The following is a 17,594-nucleotide window of genomic DNA, read 5'->3' as shown; positions in this document are numbered from 1 at the left end:
ATTGCCCAACCCCATTGATGAAGCCTAGATTTCTTATATTGGCAAAACCGCACACAGTCTGTAAATCCCATATAAAAAACGAATTATAACCCAAAGTATTATAATATATTCAGTGCCTATAGCTCAGTAGCGTAGGCAAAAATATACTTTAGGGTGGGCCAGCTTTTTCCAGGGGGAAAAATTACTTTATGGTAGGCCTATAATAATAATAATATATAATAATGCCCATTGCCAAGCATCATTGTAGCATTTCCCTCCGAATTATGGTCGAAGACTTGACTGATGATATGAATTTATTGAAATCTCCAATATCAATGTAAGAGCTATAAAGACACAAAAATAACAAATACATATAAGCTCCATTCGTATTAGAATCACTTTAGCATACTACCAAAAGTTAACTGTAAACAGCCAGCAAAGCTACAAATCCCACCTAGAACACCACCACTAGTGTGCCCTTGAGTAAGGCACTTAGCCCTTAGTTACTCCAGGGAGAATGTCCCTGTAATTAGAACGTTAGTTTTTACTGAAATTATCAAATAAAGTCAACATTTCACAGTCTTCACTGAGCTGTGTGGTTGTTCAACTTTTAAAAGATGTTTGAATGGTGATATCCACTGTGATAGATGTTAAGGACTAACGTTTATAATAAATACATTTGTATTTATTTTAAGATCTTTTCATAGTTCATACAATCATCCGTATTGGGATCATTTGTATTAATGTGGACCGAAGGAAGTGGGTGACGAGCATACGTTTCACTTTCCTTTTTTATTTCAATTCAAACTTTGGTCATGAAGAATATGTTTCTCTGTTGTCCACGTTCATAAAGCATAAAGCAACACCATCAGAGCACGGTGCAGAGTCTCTAGATGAGTTTACAGTAGTCCGTCGTTCTTATTATACATCCATGTTGTAGTCCGCTATATAGAAAACTGTAGTTTCCATAGTTTCCCCACAGCAGCAGATGCACATTTATGACGTCCGCTGGCGCATCATAAACACACCGGATAGTGAAAGTGCAGTCGGATTCTCTAAGTCTCTTCTCCTAAGTCCTTTTGAATTCTCCTATCCACTATCCCTTAACCCCATGATGTTTCACTCAGAGGTCAAGGAATAGACGATAGGGTTAGAATTTAGGAGCTGATTTTTGGATTATCCGACTGCAGCCCTAGGTTGCGTTCCAATAGTCCATTTAGCTTAGGAACCTTCCTAACCAAGTGAAATTACCCGGAAGTACGTCAGTGGCAGCCATGTTAAGTGCTGTTCCAATTCTCTAGAATGATAGGAAAGGAGGTTTCAAACTTCCTTTATAACCTCCTTTAGTTTAGGAACCACTGGACCTCCCTTACCGACAGGAGAGGAGAAAATGCTGCCCCACAATGCCTTGCAGCCGCAGCATTTGCGTCACACAACAGTCGGCCGTTCACGGAAACAAACGATTATGACGGAGAAATTATATCATGAAAGTTACGGTGCTTATTAAGCATTTTAAAACGTATGTGGTAAGTTGCCAAAGTGCTTTGTTTTGAACGTTCATCAGTATTATAATAAAAAAAAGAGATATGAACGTTAGGTGTTACTGAAATGATCAAATAAAGTCAACATTTTACTGAGCTGTGTGGGGTTTGTTCAACTTTTTAAAAGATGTTTGAATGGTGATGTACACAGTGATAGGTGTTAAAGACTAACGTTTATAATAAATACATTTGTATTGATTTTAAGATCTTTTCATAGTTCATACAATCATACGTATTGGGATCATTTGTAGTAATGTGGACCGGAGGGAAAGGGTGACGAGCATAAATTTCACTTTCATTTTTTATTTAAATTCCAACTTTGGTCATGAAGAATATGTTTCTCTGTTGTCCACGTTTATAAAGCATAAAGCAACAGCATCAGAGCACGGTGCAGAGTCTCTAGATGAGTTTACAGTAGTCCCTTGTTCTTATTATACATACATGTTGTAGTCCGCTGTATAGAAAACTGTAGTTTCCATAGTTTCCCCACAGCAGCAGACGCACAAAATGACGTCCGCTGGCGCATCATAAACACGTCGGATAGTGAAAGTGCATTCGGATTCTCTAAAGTTCCGCAGTCTCTTCTCCTAATACCTTTTGAATTCTCCTATCCACTATCCCTTAACCCCGTGACATTTCACTCAGAGGTCAAGGAATAGGAGATAGGGATAGAATTTAGGAGCTGATTTTTGGATTATCGAAACGCAACCCTGGACTAGAGAATTCGAACGGCACTTATCATGGCTGCCACTGAGGGACTTCCGGGTCATTTCACTCCGTTAGGAAGGTTCCTAAGCTAAATGGACTATTCGGCTTCAGCCGAATGGGGAAATGTCTGCACATTTTACAGAAAAGCACGTCCCTACTTACGCTGTATTCCACCCAGGGAAAATCTTCATACAGCCTCAACCAGCTTTTACCGGAAATTAGTTCAGTTCAGTGGATAAAACCATAGAGTCTAGACTGTATATAAAGAGATTTAAAAAATACAACATTAATTCCACTCAATATTTGTTCACTTGAATTTCACTTTGAATGCTTGGATATTCTCAATGGGTGAATACAAAAATGTATAATAATAATAGGCTTTAAAACACCGATCTTTCTCAGGGCAGGCCAATGAGTAAACTGGCCCTATGGTGGCTACGCCACTGCTATAGCTCCTCCACTGATTACCTGATGTGTATTGGCTCGTGCACACAGGCTGGTTGATTGACGTTATATAAGCTTCTTTTGGCACGTGCTCGAATTTACCAATGAAAAAGTGAAACTCAACAGCAGTTGGTGGAAACGCCCACAACCGAAAACAGACTTATCCCTCCCTTCTTTTGAAAAGAACGTCCAATCCTCTTTTCCGGATCTGCTCCTGAGTGTACGTTATACAAGCAACTCTTTAAAAGCGTCTCCGAATACATCCCATGTTATATCACATTTCCTCACTGTGGGGACGGTGTCTTATTTGCCAGGAGCATCTGCAGATATCAATTCGGCAGTTTGAATACTTTGCAAAAAGAATCAATCATACATCTTTTTTTTGTGCTCACGGAAAAGTCCAAAAGTATCCAAATAATGGCAATGCTGAATCATTTAACGACAGCATGCTGGAAGAAAGTTCAGAACGACCGGCTAAAGAAGCAGCTGTTCTTCATTTGCCGCGCCTTGCATAAGTCTGCAGCCAGCGATGCTTTTGGGATCTCCGAGGCTGGGGAAGGAGCCATGCCGGAAAGTGTTATCTCATCGGCGGCTGTCAGCGAGAAGCCCAGAATCCTGAGCCTGGAGGAGATGCCTGGACCCAGCACCCTCTCCAACCTGGTAGAGTTCTTCTGGAGAGACGGGTTCAGCAGAATTCACGAAATACAGGTAATGGTGTCCACAACCCATTCCTCTCTTTGTGCATTTTGTTTTGATTTTTTTTTTTTTTACATATAAAATAATTTCTTTGTGTTTCATTGAAAAATAAAAAACACGTTATCCCAATTACAATATGAAAAAAAAGATTGAAAAAAGAAAACCGTTACACACAAAACTACAATTTAAGTATTACAATTACTTTTGGAGCATTTTTCAAGAAGTTCATTTGTTGATTGCCATCCATCCCCTGAAAGCCCTCAACCATTTATTTGTGGTTGTAAAGTTTCACAAGGCTGTGGTCATCCTAGAGCTCACACTCATTTTATACAGCGAGGTTCATTTTTTTAGAAAAAAATGATATGATTTTATGAATTTCATAAACCCATTGAACCCATTTTGATTCAGATATGTTGATGAGAAGTCAAGTTACCTCTGCCAATATTCCCATGTAAGCTTTATATAACTTTGGAGTGCTGTTTAGCCTCCTTTGGGACAAGCTAGTATGACAAATGGACAATGGATCTCCACTGTAGCTTTTAAACTGAGAACCCACTACAGCCTTTAAAAGACCATAGGCCTACAGGATTGCTGGAGACCCCCCAGGTCTAAGAGAGATAATGGTCCTATTCTCATGGTGGTACAGTATCAAAATGTGCCATTAATACATGAATTTAGCAACATTTTCAAAATCATACATGAGACAATCTTTTAAAAAAATGAAAGAAAAGAAAAACAGTTGCATCATCAAGTAATGTAAGGGTTTTTTTCAATCCAATTTTTAAGGTTTTAAACCTGTTTTATTTATTACTCTTTGAAGAATTTCTATACAATAAGAAATACACCTTTTTATATGAAACGGCCCATAATACTATTTGAGAAAAGGCAGGCATGTCTACAGTCAATATCTCTAACATCAATAACCTCCCACCTTTAGATAGATAATTGGATAGATAGGTACTGTATTGATCCCAATGTGGGAATTGTTTGCGTTGCAGCAGCATTATAAAACAAGGCAATGTACATAAGAGACATTTAAGACACAAGAAATAAACAGTCCAAAGTATTTCTGAAATAGAAATAAAATAGCATTAAAATCCATAATCTTAATCTAGATTGATTATTAGCATTACTGTTAAGAGAAAACATTTGTATTGTTTTAAATTTTGGGTTTATATGTCTCATTAAACTGTCTGAGCAGTAATACTTCGAATGTGCTTTGTCAGGCATACAGTCTATAATCCGTCATTACTTATAATCCCTAAATCTATCACGTTTTGAAACTTGATTGGCACGGCATTGAACACAAATCTGCCTAATGCATTCCATTACTTTATCCACATTTTAATAGGATAACACTGTATTATTCAGTGAGCCTGACAAAGCCTTGAACTGTTTATAATCCAGCATACTCATTAGTCTCAATACTAATCAGAAGTATTTTTATCCTTATCTTTATTCCTCAAGCTTATTATTATAATTCAATTTGTTTGCACTCTAGCTACATCTGCATACTCCCCCTGTAAACCATTCAGCTATTTAAATGTTCATCTCTTAAAGGATATTTATGCTATGTTGGGAAAGGTTCTGGCAGAAGATGAAGACTAAATAGTAAAAATAAGTATTTTGAGTTATAAACTTTGCCAGGCACACAGAAAGAGTATTTGTTACCCTGTGTGTCACACACTTGGTGCAGTGTACTCTTTATCAGGACAAGTAATTACTATCACTAAGTACTGTTCATCTTGTGTTAAAACTTGACTCAACCTGATGATATGACCCACACTGCATCTTATTTGCCATATCCCTTTCTATTTTATCCAGTTTGGATTAATACCACTGTTATCCAAATATTTGTAATTCTATGTGCCTGGTGGAGCCACACACAGTCTATTTTCTGGCAAATGTAAGCGTCTTATACTCCTTTGACCACACATTTGGCCATGATACTAACTAGGCAGTGCTGACACAAAGTGTGCAAAAATTAGTTGTTTGCCAAATAGTTTTGACAAAAATCTAAAATAACTGCTATGATTTTCATGTTTACGTTTTGCCAATTGAGTGACTCTTTTTGGCAAAACTTGCTTACAATTTCCCCCCTTCATTCATCATTTTAGGTAATAAACATAGGGGAATTTGTGCTAGTTGTAGGCTTGTAACTGAGAAATCAGAACGATTTACACATTTGGGGAGCCTAGTCTATTGTTGTGTTTGCTAAAAGAGAACGTCCAGGGACAATCTGGATAAATAAAGGTTTGAAATGAAATGAAATGTTAACATTGCTATAAATATTTACTTAGCACTGGTAATCTTAACATTGGCATGCTCAACACACTACATGCACAGACAACAGTTAACCTCATAGCCAATATCTGCAAATTACATTACATTTTAATTTCATAAAGAATATGTCAGTCTGAATGTGAATATGTATTGTTATGTGTGACTCTTGCTTTATAGATGGAGCACAGTAAGAAGTTTGGAAAAATATTTAAGTCCCGTTTTGGGCCGCAACTGGTGGTCTCGGTGGCGCACCGTGACCTGGTGGCTGAAGTGCTGAGGGCCGAGGGTGTTGCCCCTCAGAGAGCGAACATGGAGTCCTGGAAGGAGTACAGAGACATGAGAGGCCGTTCCACTGGCCTCATTTCAGCGTGAGTGCCACTTCAAACTTAGATGAATGATTGAATCTGCACAAAGACCTACTGAAGTTAATTACTTTGAGGTCAGCAGGATAATCCCTTTTAGTTTCCATTATGTGTAGATGACTACAGCACAACATTGCACACTTTGGCATACATACTTTTAGTTTTTCAACAGCTTCACCAGCATCACACTAAAATGCATTTATTTCGCTAACACTTTTGTCCAAAGCGATTTACAGAAAATGCAATTTCACAACCGCGCAAATTCTAAAAGATTTTATTTGTTTCTTTTTATGGATAAGATATAAGAAGTACTTTATTGATCCCAATTTGGGAAAATTTTGCGTTGCAGCAGCATAAAAAGACAAGGCATAGAACAAAAGAGAAACATTTAAAAGACTAGAAATAAACAGTACAAAATGTAAATTGTCATTAATAACACAACAAGGTTGTTCCCACTATATGTCCAGAAATGTCTTGCATTACATTAAACAATGCCAACATGTCCTGCTTGTGTCACTTGTGTGGTGTTCTCCAGGGAGGGAGAAGACTGGCTGAAGATGCGGAGCGTGCTCAGGCAGCTCGTCATGCGGCCCCGTGACGTAGCATTGTTCTCTGACGATGTGAACGAAGTGGTCGATGACCTTATCAATAGAGTTCGTATTTTGCGCACCCAGGAGTCTGACGGAGCAACTGTCCTTAATGTCAATGACCTGTTCTTCAAATATGCCATGGAAGGTTGGTAGAAATGCAACAGAGGTTGTGTGAATGAATTGAATGGATTTAAAAATGATGAAATTATGATGCACCTGCGTTACATTCAAGTTACACTTTAACATAGAAACAAGTGAGGAGTAAGGAATTCTTGTTGCAGCTGCACCAAAAAGATTAATCCTCCTATCCCTTTTTTATCTTTAAAGGTGTCGCAGTCATATTGTACGAGTCCCGACTGGGTTGTTTGGAAAATGACATTCCCCAGGAAACCCAAGACTACATCGGAGCGCTGCACCTCATGTTCAGCTCCTTCAAGACGACCATGTATGCAGGGGCGATCCCCAAGTGGCTGCGACCTGTATTCCCCAAACCCTGGGACGAGTTCTGTTGCTCCTGGGATGGCCTCTTCAAATTCAGTGAGCATTTTACATGACAGCTACTTTAACACTGTTTGGTATACATGTTAGTTTTGGCAAACCATCTGCCTGCAGTAGCAACAGTACTTTCTCATTCAACAGGTTTTACTGCAATTCTGTTCTCCACATCCAATAAGAATTTGTTGCAAAGATAACCCTTGAAAACATCATCATTGTTTACCAAGCTTCTCCAGAACAACAGGATACATTTACAACTGTTTTCACATCCTCCACTTGGAAAAATGTTTGTAATGATGACTACTACTACTACTACTACTACTACTACTACTACTACTACTACTACTACTACTACTACTACTTTTTTGGTAAACATGTTGGATAATGCTTTGCCAGCTGTAATCCTTAAACCGAAAACCCTACTTTTTTGTATAAGAGCCTTGCATCAATAGAAAGGAATGTTGATTTGCATATAAATCTCACTGCTCTGCCATGGGGTAGTGGGAGTATGGGGTCCCACAGTTGCATAACCTGTTCAGTTTTTTTTCAATTCCCTCGCTACCCTCCTTCAACTCCCCCTACTTCCTCCCTTTCCATTCATCCTACCTTCTTTGTTGCTTTCTAATTCAAGGTCAGATTCACGTCGATAAGAGACTTTCGGAAATTAAGGCCAAAGTGGAGCGAGGAGAGGAGGTGAAGGGGGGGATGCTCACACACATGCTCGTTACCAGGGAAATGAACTTGGAGGAGATCTACGCCAATTTAACGGAGATGCTGCTGGCTGGAGTTGACACGGTGTGTGTTTTGTGTAATCCTTGTGTGTGCGTGCGTGCGTGTCAGTCTTGGGTTTCAAGGGTTAGGTTTCTGGCGCCACATCCATTCCTGTGTAGCTGTGCCAGCGTCAGGTCAGAACAGTGAATCGGAGGTTACATAGTATCCCTCTGACAAACTTGTTCTCACTCGGCTTTAGTTTCTTTTCATATGTCATTGTCTGTTATATCTACACAGGGGGGCTTTTGTCTCTTTTATTCTCCTCCACCAGACAGCTGTGCTGAGCGTTCATGTGCTTGTAAATTAAAACTAAATTATATAGATATTGTACTGTAAGTTGTTAGGACTGTAGGTCTATTTACAATGAAGTGCATTTCTTTTTAGGTGTCTGTGTATACTGTGTGCACATTTGCACTGTTCCTACCTAATTTGTTGGGGGTACTGTCAGGTTAATGATAATTATGAGAGCAGACTCTTTTGTTCTGAGCTGGGGGCCACATGATAAATGGTTGTGTGTTTTTGTTTAACTTGTTGCAACGGCCACGTCCCAGTAGGCGGTGGGCTTAACCAAGCCATTACCTGACCCCATGGTGTATTACCCTTACTCGGCACACAAGAGAGCTGTCAAGACATGTTAGCCACAGACAGAATTATAGCACAGACTGACCAGAGGTGCGATGAGGGGGACAATAAAGAGCTTGAGGAAAAGGGAATCTTTCAAGAAACAGGAAAAAAGTTTGGGAACTAGCATCATCAGGGGGCTTAAGACGAGTCATTGGTGTTTTAAATTGAAAAAAAGATGTGAGAGATTTAAGGGGAGAGGTCCAGGCCTTTCTGAGCTGTTGCATGATGAGCTTTTGTCATATGATTCCTGTCCAGCTTTGTCTGAGGTGACGTGTCAACAGCATCTGTCCCTGTCTGATTAGATTAGAGTAGGGGGGAGAGGGAGGTGGGAGACACAACAGTGATAAGGATGATAAGACCTGTGATACAGTGAAAGAGACTATTTTGATCATTAGTCTACTCGTCTTCTACCAATCCATGTCATAAAATGCATGGTTGGAAAAGTAAAGAGGCCAGATGAAAAGATGACATCAAGGTTTTCAATGATCATTTTAGATCCAACCAAACTTTCCCTCCACGACGGCCAGAATTAATACTATCTGGGGTGAAGTAGAGTCTATATAATTAAAATGATAGTCGGCATTAGCTAGTGAAACTAGCCACTTCAGTGGACTTAGCTCAACAGCCGCGTTCAGGTTGGCTAGCTTAGCTGATGATCAAGAAAAGAAGTCAATATTAGGCTAGGGCAACAAGCTAACAGCACAGTCAGTAAAGATAAGATTTCATAAAAGAAAATATAACGCACTATCTGCCTACGTTATTGAAATGAAGATGTCTGAGATTTGAAAAAATAATAGTTTGGCAGAGTTGAGAACAAAAGATATATATAATAGAAGTTGACAGGGCACTACCAATCTGTGAGATTGGGCAATAGCGTGTCAGAGTTTGAGAATTAAAGTTAAATGTACGGTAATTGGATTAATACCTTTTGTTTTCTCTAATTAATCAGGATTATTTTAAATCTGCAGTATCCTTATATTATTTGAGGTAATCTACTCACTGTAATGCTATTAAGTGTATATGATTTGGCTAAGCGTCTGGGTGTGAAAGCTGGCTTAAGAAGCTGGTTTAAGAAGATTTATTGAAATTCAGTTTTTCCACTCAGTTTTTTGTATACATGAACATGCTTCTAATATAGGGACATACAAATACACACAGTTATGTTTTTTTTTTAGTGCGCACATACAGATACAACATCCTAACTCTTTATCAGCGTATATTGCAAAAGTATCAAGAAAAACATAGGCATACATTTTCCAAAGAGATTTCAATTAAGAACAAATGAACAATATCTCAATCTCAATCTTTATTTATTTATTTATATAGTACATTTAAAACAACCTTCAGTTGACCAAAGTGCTGTACAGGCAATAACTAAAATATTAAATAACACAATGTGATACAATAATTAAAAACATGATAAAAAACACAATAACTAGAAACATATAAATAAAAAAAAACATACAAATGTAAAAATGTAATCTTCAACTAGTATTAAAAGCCAGTGCAAAGAGGTGAGTTTTTAGCTGAGATTTAAAAGGTTCAATAGACTCAGCAGTCCGGATATGTCCTGGGAGGCTGTGCCACAGTCTTGGAGCTGCAACACTGAAAGCCCTGTCACTCAGGTTTTTTTCCTGCACTGAGGAACCACCAACATATTTTGCTGAGCTGATCGCAATGCTCTAGCTGGAGCATGGCGGTGCAACAACTCAGACAGGTAATGTGGTGCCAGTCCATACAATGATTTAAAAGCAACAAGTAAGTACTTGAATGCGATCCTGTAGCTGAAAAGAAGCCAATGAAGGTCTGCCAAAACGGGTGTGATGTGGTCATGACGTCTCTTCCCAGTAAGAGCGCGTGCAGCCGTATTTTGGACCAGCTGCAGGCGACGGATCAAACACTTATCAACCCCAATATACAGTGAGTTACAATAGTCTAAACAAGACGTTATAAATAGGTCGGTTAGTTGTTCAAATTCCTTACTAGGAAGATAGGCTTTTACCTTCCCCATAAGCCGCAGCTGGAAGAAGCTTGTCTTGACAGAGGGACGGCTGTAGGAGGCTAAGGGGCCGAGTACACTATTAAAGCCATCCAGGAGTTCAGACTGTCCAAATATTATAATCTGTCTTGTTTTCGTTGAGAGTCAAGAAGTTGATTTCCATCCATGATTTTATGTCTTTCAGACAGCTAAGCAAGGCAATTCTAGACTCCTTATTTGCTTTTATAGGCAGGTATACCTGCAAATTGTCTGCAAAGCAATGGTAAGAAATGTTATGCTTTTTAAAAATTGACCCCAGAGGTAGTAAATACAGACTGAACCAAATGGGGCCTAGGATAGAACCTTGAGGGACCCCATATGCTAGTGGGGCTGCAGCTGAAGAATACTGGCCAAGATGCACAGACAAGTTCCTTTCTGACAGATAGGATTGACACCATTTTAGGACATTACCTTTTAATTCCAACACACAGTTCAAGGCGTGATAAAATAATTTGGTGGTCAATGGTGTCAAAAGCAGCAGACAAATCTAAAACCACAAGCACAGCATAATTCCCAGAATCAACAGTTAAAAGATCATTCAAAACTCTTAGGAGAGCAGTTTCTGTGCTGTGGCGTGATTTAAAACCAGACTGAAACTTCTCTGATATGCAGTTTAAAACAAGGTGTGACTGCAGTTGCGCTAACACCACTTTCTCTAGGACTTTAGACAGGAAGGGAAGCTTAGAAATAGGTCTAAAGTTGGAGAGAACAGAATTATCAAGGTTCTGTTTTTTGATAAGAGGCTGCACTACAGCGTGTTTAAAAAAGGTTGGAACGCAGCCTGAGGTGAGAGAGATATTTATCGAAGTTAAAATATATGACCCAATAGTAGTAAAAACGTCTTTCAGTAGTCTCGGAGGAATACTGTCTAAGGGGTATTGTGAAGGTTTCAATTTTTTAACCACATCAGATAACTCGGGCAGTGAAACCAGGTCAAACTGCTCGAAGACAGCTGAGCACACAGGAGACACAGCTGGTTCTAAGGTGAGAGGAGGAGGGGAAGATCTGATGGCCAAGACTTTATCATTAAAAAATGAAATGAACTTTTCACATAGAGTAGGTGATGGCACAACACAGGGGGGGTTACAGGGATTTAAAAGACAATTTAAGAGTGGTAAAAAGGAACTGGGGCCTATTTTCTGTTACAATACTAATATACTACAAATTAAAAGATATGTTGAGAGAAATATTCAAAATACACTTTTTTTTTTCACAGACATCCTTCACCCTTTCATGGGCCAGCTACCTTTTAGCACGGCACCCACATATACAGCAGCAAATCTACAACGAAGTGACCAAAACTCTTGGACCGGGAGCAGTGGCCACAGCAGATGATGTCTCTCGCCTGCCTCTTATCAGAGGGCTGGTCAAAGAGACACTCAGGTACACACTGTGTTGGTTTTTAATTATTAAGCTTTTTTCTTATTGTCAAAGTCTTAGGTTTTGGTTTGCTATAACTTGCAGTGAGTGAAAACAACAGAGCAATGGTTTAATAGACTTTATACATTTGGGCTTGACTTTGTTAAATACTTTCACGAGTAGATTTAATTTCCCCCCTGTGTTGCACCCCTCCCTGGGAGCAGGCTTTTTCCAGTTCTCCCTGGCAACGGACGGATTACCCAGGATGACTTGGTGGTGGGCGGATACTTCATCCCCAAAGGGGTAAGACTGAAATAAATATAATAGATGTGATTCCTCATGTGTGTATGTGCTGAAGAAAAAGCGTCACCATGAAAGTTAGCCAACAAAAACATGTCAGGGGAACCAGATGTAACACGATCCAGCATTGCTCATACACCTTTCTGTTCCTCAGTCTCATACACATGCATGTATAATAGCCCAGCTGTTTCCTTACATAACTGACATTTTGTTGTCTGCTCATTTCACTAGACTCAGCTGGCCCTTTGTCACTACTCCACGTCTTTCGATGAAGAGAACTTCCACGATTCTCTAAACTTCCAGCCATCTCGCTGGATACGGAAAGATTCCACAGATCGAGTAGACAACTTTGGCTCAATTCCCTTTGGCTATGGCATCAGGAGCTGCATCGGCAAGAGAATAGCTGAGTTAGAGATGCATCTGGCTCTCACAAGGGTAGGAGAAATAAATAATTGAATATATTAACAAATTAATAAATAAATACATCTAGTTATATAAACAAATGAAGTGTAGCTTGATGAGCTTCTGAGGCAAGGCAATTTTATTCATCAAACACACAAGTAAGCTGCAGTAATATTATAACAATAACAACAACAAAATCACAATATTGTTGTTATCCCTGATTTAAATGAGCTGATTCAACAGACCTCGGGTATTCAGGTGTTTCACCGTAGGGATCATACACACACAAATCTGCAATATTTAAAAATAATGCAAACAATTAATTTATGAGGAAGCTTGACTGCTCCCAGCTGTGCTACTAACAATTTTTAAAAACACAATTGCAAATGTTCTGATTAATATCTTCTGATTGACATGTCTGTGTCTTTGCTCCTTGTACAGCTCATTCAAAAGTTCCACATCTCCGTTTCTCCTCTGACTTCTGAAGTCAAGTCCAAAACCCATGGCCTGCTCTGCCCTGCCGACCCCATCAACCTGCAGTTCATTGACAGAGAAAACTAGTCTCACACTCTACAGGGTATACTGTACTGTGTTTGAAATGATACCATTCATTTAACTTTTATATCTTTCTCTCGTCACAGATTTTAGGTACCGAGCGAAGACTGTTTTACTTACTTCAAAATAGTGTGCCAGAGGGGAGGAAATGATTACAATCTATATACTCACACTTCCTTTCCTGCCTAAGTTAAATCACTATATCAAACACATTAGGTACACAAAAACAGTTTTTATATTTTCAAATTTAAAAATTGTAATCATAGGAATGTTTTTATTTTGAAATGAAAAGGAACTTTTCCTCTGATTCAGAATATATATAAAAGTTAGTGCAAGAGGAGACCATTTGTAAGACTGTGCAGTTTTAAGGATCACTGTGGTTTGTATAGAGGAAAAATAATATTTTAATAACTTTTTATTTATCTGCTCTTTTTTCTATCTCATCCATTTGTTACTTTAGCCCCAATTATATGTTGGAAAACAATAAAGATCTAAATATGATTTATAAACGGTGTGTCTGTTGTGTTTGTCCAATTTCAATGTATAAGTCGGAGTCCACAATACTCATAAAGTGACAGTGTGGGCAATGTAAGGAGATGGCATACAGGAAGCCAGTGTAAAGACTTCAGAACTGGAGTGATGTGATCCACTTAGTGTTAGTGAGGACTCGAGCAGCAGCGTTCTGAATTAGGCGGTGAAGTCCATAGGGGCTTTGCTTGGCAACTGGAAGGTTACCAGTTCAAGTCCCGGCAAGATTAAGCGCTACCGAGGTGCGCAAGGCACCGTTCCCTACATTGCTCCCCGGGCGCCGTTCATAATGGCAGCCCACTGCTCCTAACATTAGGATGGGTCAAATGCAGAGAAACTGTTTTGTTACGTAGTACCTTTACTGTGTAATGACAATAAAAGTGCAACAAGAAGGTGAGCGGATGGTATCTGCATGTGTGGTTCCCACCGTGAAGCATGGAGGAGGAAGTGTGATGGTGTGGGGGGGATTTTCTGTTGTCACTGTTGGTGATGTATTCAGAATTCAAGGCACACTTAGCAGCATGAATACCTCAGCATTCTGCCAGCAAAATATAAATCATATTCTGGATTCTTTAACAATTGTTTTGTTTACTAAATAATTCCATATGTGTTCTTTTATAGTTTTGATGTATAATCAATATCTTCAGTATAAATCTACAATGTAGAACACATTAAAATGAATACAAAACTTTGAGTGTGTGTCCAAACTTTTTAATGGTATACGTATCCAGAACACACATTGACGTAGGCCTATAGGCGAACTGGTACTCAAGACCACACTGGATCATTTCAGGACTTGAGCAGGCAGCTTTCCAGAATTCTCCCTCGAGGGAATTCTCCTTGCGCTTTGGACTTATTGATCCTGCCGACAACTTCGGACACAATGCAAATCAATGTGCTCTACAGTGGCATATAAATATGTTATTTACATAGAATACATTGAAAATAAATGATCTAATTTATTGGAAAGCTGTAGTAAGCAATTGTATTCACATTGTTCATCCTAACACTGTCAGTCCTGCACAACCCTCCAAATTCTGCACATTGTTACTGCACATATTTCATTTTATATATATATATATATATCTTTTTTATCATTCTTTTATTTGTATGTATATTTGTTTATTTATGCACCAGAAACACCAAGATAAATTCCTCTTTCAATTCTACTCGCACAATTTTTTTTATTGTTTTATGTGGTATATAACATGTTGCATTGTTGGAGGACCTCGGGACTCAAGAATTCCTTTGCCATTTCTACACTGTAGTTAGTGTGCATATGACATTAAAGCCTTTGAATCTTGAATCTTTGATTTTAATCTCTTATGTGTTAAAACCATAGATTGAAACCTACTTGGCAATAAACATGTTTCTGATTTCTGATTCTGATTATTTGTATCTCTGATATAAACGAGTTGACAGATTCAACAGACATCAGGTAAGGTTTTCTACAGTTGGGGACCAAACAAAGGAAAACATACTTTGCTTGGTTTTGACCTTTGTATATACCTAGGGGTTCGAGTACCCCCATTTGAGAACCACTGACCTAAACCATACATAAATGAATATATTTAAGCCAGATGCAAAACCAGCTGGAACAACATTTTCTACAACAGGAATCAGTGAAAAATACATTTAATATGTAATACTATAGAGCTTAAAAAGTAAACAAATCAAATAGTAAATGTTGCCTGATTCCCCAGGTTTTCACCATCAAGTTTGCAAGTTTAAACATTAAATTGAGTTATTTAATGAAAAATGTATCTCAATTAACTTATTAATTCCTCTTTAACGTACACACATGCTTTCATGGAGGGCTGGAGAAAGCATGCTAGCTTCCAGCTGTGTCACCAAGCACTATCAGCAGAAACATATTTGTACTTGTTTAAGTATACACACACAGGCCAATTGTAAGAAAATGGTAAGCTATAGCTAGTTAAAATAAATCTTTTTCCTGCAGTTCCTGTGCATGAGTGGGTCTGTGGGTGAACAATTATTCTCTGAGAAAACAATTCCTGTGACACACAATACTGTGCACCCAAGCAATGTAATGCATTGCCATTTATATACAGTAATACAGTTATATCATAAAGGACATTAGGAATACCATAAGATGATATAAACTTGATTCATCCTCTTAAGGAAAATGCAGGTGTTAGGGCTTTAACAGCAATAAGAATAAAATTAAAGATAATCTAGATAAGAGGTTCACACAAGGAGATTTGAGAATAAAAACAGTTTAGATACAAAATAAGAAATGCTCCAAACAGGTCTGTGAATAAATTGATAACTTTTAGCTACTTAAGAAAAAGGTTAATTAGGGTTGCCAATTAATTACTACTCCTGCTTGTTCCAAGAAACACTTTCTATGGCTTATACAGGGCTCAACACTAACTTTTAAAAGTGGTTGCCAGGCTGGCAACCAGGCATCAGCTTTTGGTTGCCAAAACTGAAAATACGGTTGCCATTTTTAGTCACCTTATATTTTAAACAATTAAGATACTATACAGTTATACATCAACTTAATAATGAACATGTGACACAAAAGAATGTTCAAATGCTTTACAATAATTAATTAACACAATTATTTGAAACTTAAGTGGTAGAACTAGGAAACTTGTCCACCCTCAATTGCTGGTATACAAAACACCAGTAGTGCAGCTGTTGTCATGTTCCTCACAGATCACTAGTTTCTTGGTCATCCGTTGTCTCCCTTTCAAATGTGGGTTTTCTTGACCTTTGTGCTGACCCCCACCATAGATCCACTGGCCCTTCAGCATTGAAGTCTTGGATTGGCCAGACTAATACATTTCTAATGTTAAATAAATGAAAACCATTCACAGTTAAGAATTAGATAAGAATTATTAATGCTGTGAATTACCTTTAATAAGTCTAACTATATATTAAAACGTGTTACCTTTTTATAGAAGTGATTATGATTGTATGCCAATATGTTCCTATGGTAAAGTTTCGTTTTGCACTTTTATTTTGGTAGTAATAAGATCGGGACTCTTATTTTAAGAAACTTTTACCGGAAGTGAATGCACAACGTAGCAGAATACATATATATTTCGCCTTCCAAGCTATGCTCCCAAGACTTTACACATTTCCTCTTTGCTTTCCGTTCGGGTTCACCTTGCGCTTTATCAGAGCAATCACTTTGAACATTCGTTTGAGATGTTGTTGGGTTTGCCGAACTTTTTACTCCACAGTCAAACAACTTACTTTGCTTCGCCATTTGTTGTAAAACAAACACACCGCGCACGCGAGTAAACGTGCATCGATTTCTGGCTCCGTAATCACACCAATGCACGTGCAACTTAAGTATCAGGTTCCGACTGGTCACATCAATAATTAAATATCACTCCTAATACAACAAATAATTAACATTTATCTATTTTGACGGGTGCACATTTAGCTGTTTGCTGTCCTTATTTCTTCATGTTAAAAACTGGTTGCCACTGATGGCAACCAAAGGCCAAGAAGTGGTTGACATTTTTCCTGAATGGTTGCCAATGGCAAACTGGCAACCGTTACTGTCGAGCCCTGGGTTTATAGTTGGTTCATGGAAATTAAGGATTTTAAATCCTCTTAACAAATGTCAAGTTTATAGCACAAACAGTGTTTTATGGGCTACCTGGCAATTCTCCAGGTACCATTCCACACTTGGTAATTCAAGAACTTGAACGGCGCTAGTTCGCCAGTCTCTGCGGACTAGGTTTATAAAATCCTGCTGTAAATGGATAAAAGCACACAGATCCTCAATCTTATGAGTAGTCAAATGCTTTCGTACAATTATTAATAAGTTAATATCCTGTTAATTCAATACACTAGTAGACATGTTTTCCTTTTTATATTATTATTGGTGCATGTATGTCTTTGCATTTTCATGTGGCCCTTGCTCTGTTAATAATAAATG

At 38.4% G+C, this 17,594-nt stretch overlaps 1 protein-coding gene across 1 annotated transcript; it reads left to right on the top strand.

Annotated features, from left to right (window-relative positions):
* The first annotated feature begins 2,786 nt into the window (after positions 1 to 2,786).
* cyp27c1 (cytochrome P450, family 27, subfamily C, polypeptide 1) lies at positions 2,787 to 13,656 on the top strand. The gene is made up of 9 exons (XM_079667161.1): positions 2,787 to 3,380; positions 5,829 to 6,019; positions 6,549 to 6,748; positions 6,931 to 7,140; positions 7,730 to 7,893; positions 11,748 to 11,914; positions 12,115 to 12,193; positions 12,422 to 12,625; positions 13,034 to 13,656. The coding sequence occupies exons 1-9, from the start codon at positions 3,090 to 3,092 to the stop codon at positions 13,151 to 13,153; spliced, it is 1,626 nt and encodes a 541-aa protein (XP_079523287.1). The 5' UTR covers positions 2,787 to 3,089; the 3' UTR covers positions 13,154 to 13,656.
* The last annotated feature ends 3,938 nt before the right edge of the window (positions 13,657 to 17,594 follow it).

Source organism: Notothenia rossii (genome assembly GCF_949606895.1).
Source record: "Notothenia rossii genome assembly, chromosome: 2".
In the NCBI taxonomy this organism is placed as follows: Eukaryota; Metazoa; Chordata; class Actinopteri; order Perciformes; family Nototheniidae; genus Notothenia; species Notothenia rossii.
Note: the sequence above shows the minus strand (reverse complement) of the source record. Positions and strands in the feature narration are given on the sequence as shown.

What these genes read in the sequence shown, in the direction of transcription:
- cyp27c1 (XM_079667161.1), top strand. Translation starts at nt 3,090, where the DNA reads ATGGCAATGCTGAATCATTTAACGACAGCATGCTGGAAGAAAGTTCAG. An exon ending in GCAGAATTCACGAAATACAG is followed by an intron (nt 3,381 to 5,828) that starts GTAATGGTGTCC and finishes CTTGCTTTATAG; the next exon opens with ATGGAGCACAGTAAGAAGTT. An exon ending in TGCTGGCTGGAGTTGACACG is followed by an intron (nt 7,894 to 11,747) that starts GTGTGTGTTTTG and finishes TTTTTTTCACAG; the next exon opens with ACATCCTTCACCCTTTCATG.